General features: G+C 41.4%; 1 protein-coding gene across 2 annotated transcripts in view; it reads left to right on the forward strand.

The window, feature by feature from the left end:
- Positions 1 to 11,276, forward strand: part of LOC128700334 (glutamate receptor ionotropic, delta-1-like) — a 30,501-nt gene continuing 19,225 nt past the window's right edge. For both annotated transcript variants that reach the window (XM_070100057.1, XM_053793445.2), the window contains exon 1: positions 1 to 1,770. In XM_070100057.1, the coding sequence (XP_069956158.1) occupies positions 1,605 to 1,770 (166 nt within the window). In that variant the 5' untranslated portion in view covers positions 1 to 1,604. The remainder of the gene's footprint in view (positions 1,771 to 11,276) is intronic.

Genomic DNA, 11,276 nt, shown 5'->3' on the forward strand with positions numbered 1-11,276 from the left:
TTTCTGTGAGGCACTCAGTCTGGCTCTGGCCAGGACCGTGGTGGTCGTGTATGCCACACCTTTCACTGTAACACCACCTACGCGGACTTCCCTTTCCACCTTCACCGTTACTTCCTATTCGCTTCTCCAGAACACTGTAAACAAAGCAATCTTGAAATGATCACTAACCTACAAATTCAACCATTTTTAACAAGTTACAGTGCAATGTTAAAACTGAACGCTCATTAACAGCGACTCATACTATGAAACAATTAACGAAGTAGCAAGACTTCCAAGAGATCACAAAATTTATAAATGACAATAACCCATATTATGGCAAGCCCTGTGACTTTTATTTTGGAAAAATAATAGAATATTTCTGGTGTGTTTGCGTGTTGGGAAAAGAAAACGTTCCTGGCTGCAACGATGCTGGTGGCAACTGCGTCCTCGGGATAAAGAGGATTGAGTACACAAAGAGAAATTGTGGTACAATAAATATGACTTGTAAAGCTTAAACAGTAAAAAGAATCTCGTGATCTACGTTTCGAACCAAAGCACGAGATACATCTATTTAGACCCAGATGCTAATTGTCTCCCGGGATACATATCAGGGAAGAGAGTGTGCGTTTTAAATTGACTCTTCAGTCCACTGCTGCTATAATATGGGTGTGGCGAACCCTTATCATCAAGCTTTGACTAACTTAAGGCATAAAGCATATACAAACACATGGAATAGTACTGAGAACGTGAGGATGAGAACGATGAGTCTCGCTGGAACCAAAGAATTAAGATAATCACCGTAGATGTAAATTTTTGTTTGTCCAATGATAAGACGAATGCAGCTTGGTGTCATGAACACCGAAAGTTCCAAGTGTAAATTCTTAGAGCAGATGAGCAAGCCCAGAGCAAACTAGCCAGGAATACAGAGATATAGTAAGGTCAGAGTACACGGGTACGGCTGTTGTTCAATTGGGTCTAACCACAGAATTGTTCTGTTAAATATGGCTTGAGTTTTAGATTATTTTGATTATAAATGCAAAACAAAATTACCGGCAAATTATCACAAGAATTAAGGAATATCTGTTTTTATGGGAAATAAAATGCTGGATATTTACTGTGATATAATACTGAGGTTACATACTTAGTAGAAAAAAAATCACTATTGTATGGCGTAAAAATCTTGCTGGTGAGCGTAAGAAACACAGAGAACTGGAAGTTAGAAACTCAGATGAGTCACAGGGATGTTAGGAAGTATTTTTTCAGCCTTAGATTTGTCAGGAAGTGGAACAATCTAGTGAGTGATGTAGTGGAGGTAGGATCCATATATAGTTTTAAGAAGAGGCACGGAAAGGCACTTAGAGCAGAGAGAGTGGACCTAGTAGCGACTAACCAAGAGCTGTGAATCGACCCCTACAGCCACAAACGGGTAGACACACACACATACACAAAAAAATGGATTCCAAAGTAGATATAGCAGAACCCGAAGAGACAGGGAATAAAAGAGCAGAGCAGTCAGCTGAAGCACAAAAGTGGAGTCCAAGAACTGGAGCACAACTTCCACAGACACAACTAGTTGTCTTACCCAGTGTATAAGACAACATATATTTTCTAAGGAGCCACAAAAGATGAGAGTGATTAAGTATGGCCTCATGCTGGCCTTCTTCCTCAGTACTCCCAGGACGGTCGTCGCCACGACAGGGACCAACTGCACTTGTCTCACCCGGATGATCCACGATGTCATTACTACACACGCCTGGTCTAGTGTCACCTTCGTCTACACTCACGGTGAAGGTGAGTGTCTGGTGGGCTTGAAATTCATAATAAAAGAATGTAACTATATATCGGAGAGAGACGAGACTCGAACGCAGAGTCTTGTACCTAAAGTACCAAAACTTGATGTAGATTTAGTTGTCTCCGCCCAACTTTTCCCCACAGCACTGTAAAATCTCACGTAACAGTCATGATTGTAGTAATCAAAATATATATAAATAAATAAATAAATAAATAAATAAATAAATATATAAATGTATATATATATATGTATATATATATATATATATATATATATATATATATATATATATATATATATATATATAATATATATATATATATATATATATATATATAATATATATATATATATATATATATATATATATATATATATATATATATATATATATATATATATATATATATATATATATATATATAGTGATCTTAAAATTGTTAGCTAGAGTCAGACGAGGAAAGATGAGAGATAATTTATTTTGCAGAAGCTGTAATTTGCATACCGGCCGTTACTGCATGGCGTGTTGCCCGTTCATTATTATTTATATACACTCAAGTGTTCGTGCAGCGTCTGGGAATGGGTGGCGATTAGGTTTGATCCAAGGAAGGGGAGGGCACCGGCCTCAAATTACGCCCTTCCTCCCTCCTCTCAAGAAACATAAACATGAAGCAATTACTACGTTGAAGACTTGAGATTCTTATTTGACTGGAACGTTTCGATCAAAGTCGGAGCGAAACGTTGTCTTAATAAGCTCCTCTCTCCTATGTGCGGGTTATTTGTGCATTGCCTCATTTTCTTGTTCCAAACTCTTCTAAAAGGTTGAATAAACTATATAAAAAACAAGAGATAGATGGAGCATAGTTATGCTATCTGTAAAGCGCTAAATCAGTATGGGTCATTCAGTACAAGGCGTGACGGAGGCTTCCTCATCCGTCGGTGGATCGCGCGACACGAACACACTACCTGTGGGTCCTGTGAAGGAATGCGGGAACTAAATGAGGCTAAATCAGTCGCACATGGCACTGTATGCCTACAGTGGCATCACTGCTTCACCACCACTGTCTTAATACCACTGCTTTACTATTAATGCTTTACAACCCCTGCCTTACTACCACTACCTTTCCATCACTGTCTCACCATCACTGCATCACCATCACTGATTCACCACAACTCCCTCACCACCAATGCTTCCATCCACGACGTGTATTGCGTGATGTATTTTCCTTCCGAAGGATACTAAAGGGTGTTTTACACGTGCCCTTCTCTCCATATTGTATTGTGCAAGCCTTCGGCTTAGTATTAGGCCTAAAAGTAAACATAACAAGGAACTAAGGGTTACCCCAATGGTAGTTGACTCTCTCTAACTATACAACCGATGGTGTGGTAAAGTGAATCGACTTGTTAATTTAGTTAGCTGGATTTTATTCTGATTAGTTCCAAACGTGGACATTCTAGCAGTTTCATTTATGGTGATTATTGAATTTGCAGGTATTTGGGAATGCCAGATTAACTGAATTATAATATACAGTTACATATTGGTGGGTTATAAGCTTTGCAGTGAGTTACATCCTGTGAGTTATAAGCTTTGCAGTGAGTTACATCCTGGTGGGTTATAAGCTTTGCAGTGAGTTACATCCTGGTGGGTTATAAGCTTTGCAGTGAGTTACATCCTGTGAGTTATAAGCTTTGCAGTGAGTTACATCCTGGTGGGTTATAAGCTTTGTAGTGAGTTACATCCTGGTGGGTTATAAGCTTTGCAGTGAGTTACATCCTGTGAGTTATAAGCTTTGCAGTGAGTTACATCCTGGTGGGTTATAAGCTTTGCAGTGAGTTACATCCTGGTGGGTTATAAGCTTTGCAGTGAGTTACATCCTGGTGGGTTATAAGCTTTGCAGTGAGTTACATCCTGGTGAGTTATAAGCTTTGTAGTGAGTTACATTCTGGTGAGTTATAAGCTTTGCAGTGAGTTACATCCTGGTGAGTTATAAGCTTTGCAGTGAGTTACATCCTGGTGGGTTATAAGCTTTGCAGTGAGTTACATCCTGGTGAGTTATAAGCTTTGTAGTGAGTTACATTCTGGTGAGTTATAAGCTTTGCAGTGAGTTACATCCTGGTGAGTTATAAGCTTTGCAGTGAGTTACATCCTGGTGGGTTATAAGCTTTGCAGTGAGTTACATCCTGGTGGGTTATAAGCTTTGCAGTGAGTTACATCCTGGTGGGTTATAAGCTTTGCAGTGAGTTACATCCTGGTGAGTTATAAGCTTTGCAGTGAGTTACATCCTGGTGGGTTATAAGCTTTGCAGTGAGTTACATCCTGGTGAGTTATAAGCTTTGCAGTGAGTTACATCCTGGTGGGTTATAAGCTTTGCAGTGAGTTACATCCTGGTGGGTTATAAGCTTTGCAGCGAGTTACATCCTGGTGGGTTATGAGGTTTGCAGGTAGTTACATCCTGGTGGGTTATGAGGTTTGCAGTGAGTTACATCCTGGTGGGAAATAAGCTTTGCAGTGAGTTACATCCTGGTGGGTTATGAGGTTTGCAGTGAGTTACATCCTGGTGTGTTATGAGGTTTGCAGAGAGGTACATCCTGGTGGGTTATAAGCTTTGCAGTGAGTTACATCCTGGTGGGTTATGAGGTTTGCAGTGAGTTACATCCTGGTGGGTTATGAGGTACATCCTGGTGGGTTATGAGGTTTGCAGTGAGTTACATCCTGGTGGGTTATGATGTTTGCAGTGAGTTACATCCTGGTGGGTTATGAGGTTTGCAGTGAGGTACATCCTGGTGGGTTATGAGCTTTGCAGTGAATTACATCCTGGTGGGTTATGAGGTTTGCAGTGAGTTACATCTTGGTGGGTTATGAGGTTTGCAGTGAGGTACATCCTGGTGGGTTATAAGCTTTGCAGTGAATTCACCTTCACCTGCCATCGAGGGTAGTAGCCGCTACTTCCAGTGACACTATTAGCTCAGCAGTCATTCTTGTGTTGAAGTTAATATTGCTCTAAGTAACATATTTATTATCATCCTTGAGCATTGTAAAAAAATGGCTGAGAGTAACAGGTGTACAAAGTACGCTTTAAAACTAAAAGGTTTTCTCTCTCAACTTTTCTGTCCATGACTGATACCCTTGTACTGTCAGTTACAGGACTACTGATTAAGGTCAAGGGACTACCATATCACAAGCAGACTTTCGACTATGTGTGATGGATCTTGATAAGATATATGACAGGTCTTGTAGACCTGACGAAAGAGGGGGCTCTTTTGACCCATAGTTTGAGTGGTCTTCATGACCTGTCGTTCGAGTGGTCTTTATGACCTGTCGTTCGAGTGGTCTTCATGACCTGTCGTTCAAGAGTGCATAAGTGTTCGCAATAAAGCTAATAGAATCCTTGGCTTCATATCAAGAAGCATAAATAATAGGAGTCCTCAGGTTGTTCTTCAACTCTATACATCCTTGGTTAGGTCTCATTTAGATTATGCTGCACAGTTTTGGTCACCGTATTACAGGATGGATATAAATTCTCTGGAAAATGTACAAATGAGGATGACAAAGTTGATCCCATGTATCAGAAACCTTCCCTATGAGGATAGACTAAGGGCCCTGAATCTGCACTCTCTAGAAAGACGTAGAATTAGGGGGGATATGATTGAGGTGTATAAATGGAAGACAGGAATAAATAAAGGGGATGTAAATAGTGTGCTGAAAATATCTAGCCTAGACAGGACTCGCAGCAATGGTTTTAAGTTGGAAAAATTCAGATTCAGGAAGGATATAGGAAAGTACTGGTTTGGTAATAGAGTTGTGGATGAGTGGAACAAACTCCCGAGTACAGTTATAGAGGCCACAACGTTGTGTAGCTTTAAAAATAGGTTGGATAAATACATGAGTGGATGTGGGTGGGTGTGAGTTGGACCTGATAGCTTGTGCTACCAGGTCGGTTGCCGTGTTCCTCCCTTAAGTCAATGTGACCTGACCTGACAAGGTTGGGTGCATTGGCTTAAGCCGGTAGGAGACTTGGACCTGCCTCGCATGGGCCAGTAGGCCTTCTGCAGTGTTCCTTCGTTCTTATGTTCTTATGTTCTTATGACCTGTCGTTCGAGTGGTCTTCATGACCTGTAGTTCAAGTGGTCTTCATGACCTGTCGTTCGAGTGGTCTTCATGACCTGTCGTTCAAGTGGTCTTCATGACCTGTCGTTCGAGTGGTCTCCATGACCTGTCGTTCGAGTGGTCTTCATGACCTGTCGTTCAAGTGGTCTTCATGACCTGTCGTTCGAGTGGTCTTCATGACCTGTCGTTCGAGTGGTCTCCATGACCTGTCGTTCAAGTGGTCTTCATGACCTGTCGTTCGAGTGGTCTTTATGACCTGTCGTTCGAGTGGTCTTCATGACCTGTCGTTCAAGTGGTCTTCATGACCTGTCGTTCGAGTGGTCTTCATGACCTGTCGTTCGAGTGGTCTCCATGACCTGTCGTTCAAGTGGTCTTCATGACCTGTCGTTCAAGTGGTCTTCATGACCTGTCGTTCAAGTGGTCTCCATGACCTGTCGTTCAAGTGGTCTTCATGACCTGTCGTTCGTGGTCTTCATGACCTGTCGTTCAAGTGGTCTCCATGACCTGTCGTTCAAGTGGTCTTCATGACCTGTCGTTCAATTAGTCTTCATGACCTGTCGTTCAAGTGATCTCCATGACCTGTCGTTCAAGTGGTCTTCATGACCTGTCGTTCGAGTGGTCTTCATGACCTGTCGTTCAAGTGGTCTCCATGACCTGTCGTTCAAGTGGTCTTCATGACCTGTCGTTCAAGTGGTCTTCATGACCTGTCGTTCAAGTGGTCTTCATGACCTGTCGTTCAAGTAGTCTTCATGACCTGTCGTTCGAGTGGTCTTCATGACCTGTCGTTCAAGTGGTCTTCATGACCTGTCGTTCAAGTGGTCTTCATGACCTGTCGTTCAAGTGGTCTTCATGACCTGTCGTTCAAGTGGTCTTCATGACCTGTCGTTCAAGTGGTCTTCATGACCTGTCGTTGAAATGAGCTTCCCAGCTTTGCATTTTGTGTCTTTGAATATATTATTCTTGGCTGCAGTAAAAACAGAGATTGTTAAGTTTCCAGCCTATCAAGTGCACGCGAATTATCGTGTAATGATCTCATATATGTACAGTATTTTCTGTCTGTCTCTGTCTCTGTCTCTGTCTGTCTGTCTCTCTCTCTCTCTCTCTCTCTCTCTCTCTCTCTCTCTCTCTCTCTCTCTCTCTCTCTCTCTCTCTCTCTCTCTCTCTCTCTCTCTCTCTCTCTCTCTCTCTGTCTCTCTCTCTCTCTCTCTTTCTCTCTCTCTTCCTAAGGTGTGTATTACGCCGGATCTTGAGTTCCGCTGAGTTCATCTGCGACTACAGTCCTTCGAGAATATAATCGGATATATAAACAACAAAATATGCAGATTAATGAAGGGACGGAGGATAATAACCATACTTTTAAAACATTTTGCAAATGTTGAATTAAACACGCCTCGACTATTTTGGTTTTGGGGATTAACCCCCCCCCCCCCATCCCCTTCCCCGCGGCGCAGTCTCTCTTGCATATTTCATCGCGTACTGTTTTGACTTCTGACTCGTGTACAGCACGCGAAGGGATAATAAAAATGTTCAAAGAATGCAAGAAATATTCAGTTGAAATTTGTAGTTCGTCTTCATGTTTGTGGCTTCTTGTTCAAATTAATTTCTTCCAGGAACACCTTATAAGAAGCCAGTCACTGATCGCAAGCTGCAATTAACACGTCTAAAATATTTACAGAAATATTTACCACTGGTTAAAAATCTTTGTTAACACAAAATCAACAGTTCAGTTCGATCGAAGGAATCTGTGATCGTGTGAGGTATCAACAAGTCTGCCGAGACATTGTACACTGTGCATTGTATCTTGTGTATTGAACCTTGGTGGAGGTCTAGTGTTGTGGGTGGCATCCTGAGACGTGTTAGAATGTCCTAGATAGAATTTGGCTTTGGTGTGAGTGGAGGGTGAGAGCTCATCACGGTTTATTCTTCAATTCAATGATGGTCTGAACCCGGCTAAGATCTTCCATATCCTGGTAGAACGACGAAGAAATAATGGGAAGACCTGGCCAAGATCACTCCTATCCACAAGGAAATAATAGCAAGGTCTGACCAAGAAAATCATTCTTCATCCTGGTGGAACCATGAAGAAATAATGCCAAAACATTCCTCATTCAACCTTGGATATTGCATCATGAATATAACTGCTGGCGTAAATGCTCTTAGCTTGTATATTCAGCTGTGTACAAAATTGACACTAAAATCAATTCCACAAAAAAATACCTTAAAAATGCAAAATGATTTCTGGGAAAACTCAACCGCTAAAAAAAAAAAAAAAAAAAAAAAAAATCAGCATCCATTACTGACACGGTCACAACCTTCTTCGACATTCTTCAGAATAATATAACCCTAAGAAGGATCAGGTTCAGAGTACTGGGGCCAAATTTCCCGCAGTTTTTATTATCACGCGTAAAGAACAAAGTCACAATACCGTGACTGCAACAATACAGAAATAACCCGCACACTGGAAGAGAAGAAAACTTACTATCCGACTTGGACCATTTACAGTCACACTAACACACACATACAAGAGTATGTGTGTGTTAGTGCATATATAGTATAGTATAGTATATATATATATATATATATATATATATATATATATATATATATATATATATATATATATATAGTATATATAGTGTATATATAGTATATATAGGCCAGTATATGGGAAGCCTGGTCGTGGACCGGGCCGCGGGGGCGTTGATCCCCGGAATAACCTCCAGGTAACCTCCTCCAGGCCAAGGGGACAGGGACGGAACCAAGAGAGGAAGAAAAGGGAGTATTGGTAGTGACAAGACTGGTAGTGGAGGTAGTAGTAGTAGAAATAATAGTGGTAGTAGAAAGTATGGAGAGTACTGTTTAGCGGCACAAGAAAGAGGAGTGAAGGAAGGCAATAGTAATGGTAGTAGCAAGAGAAGTAGAAATGGAGTGGTAGTCGTAGTAGTAGAAGTCGACCCGAAACGTCGTTGTGAGCTTGTCTCTCTCTTACGTCCATGTTATTCTTGTATTATCATGAGTGTTTTGCACCTTCTGTTTAACTTGATTAAGTTCTAACAGAGCCAGTGGTTAACGCACTGGCCGGTTCCTTGATTTGTTCCAATAAAAGCTTGTTCTGCAACGTGTGTCTTTCTTTACTAGTGTAGACAGCACAGGAGGGCCCCGCATATACAGCGCCCTCTTTTCGGTGTCCCACGTTTTCGTTGGCTTTCAGCTGAGCCAGTGTTCCACCCGCCAGTGAAAAATTCTCCGGCTGGTGGGACATAATGAACAAGGGCTCAGTTTGAAGCCGTTACAAAAACGTGGAACACCGAAAAGAGGGTGATGTATATGCGGGAGTCCCCTGTACTCCATTTCCATTCGCTTGTTACTCCATTTATTGGGACCATTTTATAAATAGTCTGCAATAGCGACAACTTGATAAGCCAGACACTTGTGCTAAACTTGGAATCTTCATTCACGACAATAAAGATTCCTGTTGGGGAATCGCTGAGCTCTTGTGGGGGTCAAACAGCACCTGGAGAATGGAGAGTAATCGTGTTTGAATCAAGGGTAATAAAGAAGGAGCTGCAGATCTAGAGCTCTGGACCGGCATCAAGGCTCTCCTTCCTCCATTCCCTTCCAAGGTAAAGTTGATCTTAGAACCTGAATAACAAGGCGAGAAACAAAAATAACACTGGTATTAGAATAACCACATATCTGAACAACTTTTCGCTCTACACAAAGCGAAACGTTGTTTCAACAGACGCTTGTTCCGCACCCTGTGTCTTTTCTTCAATATTTGTACCAGACAAAGTAATAAGTAACTCACGTTGTACTTAGCTTTTTTGTCAGGAAAATTACTTTGAATTATGAAGTATGGAGAGTAGTGAAATATAGCCAAGATAATACTAGCCCAAGTATGATAACATGTCAGCACATTGTACAAGCTTATACCCGTGTTGATACACAGTGTCAGCACATAGGGAGAGTGTCAATACACCAGAGTGTCATTTATTATTATTAAATATTAGCCGGTATTCTCCCGACCCGGGCCTTTTCCAAGTGGTGGCCCGGTCTTGGCTCCCTCTTTAGGGAGTGTCTGAGACCTAAGTCTCCCATGGGAGGAGGCACAAGTACCTCTTCATCTTTGGGACCAACTGTCCCCAGGCCTAGCCACAAGCTAGGCCCTTCTGGTCTGCCATCCCCGCCCCAAGGGGCCTAATGGGAATGACAGTCTTGTGAGCTGCAAGCTCGGGCTCAGGCACCTACCCTACCCTAGAAGGGCTGAGCATGGTGTCGATGCCAGTGTCAGCACACACGGAGGGTGTCAACATACAGTGTCAGCACAATGTCAACACACAGTGTTATATTATTATTATTATTATTATATTATTATTATTATATTATAATTATTATTATATTATTACTGCATTATTATAGTATTATTATTATTGTTATTACCTGTTCTCAGACCGGGCCGCGGGGGCGTTGGCCCTTAAAACCCTCTCCAGGTATATTCCAGGTATTATTATTATAACTATTTATTATTATTAGTATTATTATATTACTATTATTATTATTGTTGTTTTGTTGTTATTATTATTATTATTATTATTATTATTATTATTATTATTATTATAGTCCTGCTTTCCATTAGCCCAGGAAAACAACAACAGTCATATCTGGGCTGGGATTCAAGAGGAAACAAACAAAAAATCCTCCAGAAAGCAGAAACCTGATCAATATGTTGTTAGTTCGGTCAGGTGGACCTTCCCATGCCTTAACCCATACAATTCCACCAGAGTCAACAGCAACAGGCATTTCATAGGCTTTTAAGGAGCTGACGTACGGCGCCCCGACCAATTGCCCAGAGTGCCGATGATTTTAACGTCTTAGTTGTTAGGACTGGTGTTCAAGACATGGATGGAGGGTGGCTGGCGTTCGCGTCCAACAAGGCCAGAAATCCTAAGTCCGTCACAGAGTGGTCGTATCGTATTTGGGGAGAAGCAGAATTTCTGCATAGCTCTGGACGCGAAATCCAATTAAAAGAACTGTAAATTATATCCGATTTAAATTCGCCATTTAAAAAGTTATTCCATAAATTTCCAACTTGATCTGAAGCAGTGTTATAACATTAGGGCAATAATATGGCACTGAGAAAAATAAATGAACAAAGAGAATATATAATCTCGTGATCAGAACAACTAAGTTCCCACCGTAGCCATAAGTACCCACAGACTGCTACAACGCAAATATAATAACGAATGAGAATGAGGTGGGCAAAGGAACAATGGAAGTGACTCCTCATCGATCGCTACCAGCGTGGTGATAAAGGCACACTCCGCCCACATGAAAATTCAGAGCAGTAGCAGCCAACCTGAAGGAAGTTCACCTGGTATATTATGATTATATGGTCAG

Source organism: Cherax quadricarinatus, chromosome 71 (assembly GCF_038502225.1).
Source record: "Cherax quadricarinatus isolate ZL_2023a chromosome 71, ASM3850222v1, whole genome shotgun sequence".
NCBI classification, from domain to species: Eukaryota; Metazoa; Arthropoda; class Malacostraca; order Decapoda; family Parastacidae; genus Cherax; species Cherax quadricarinatus.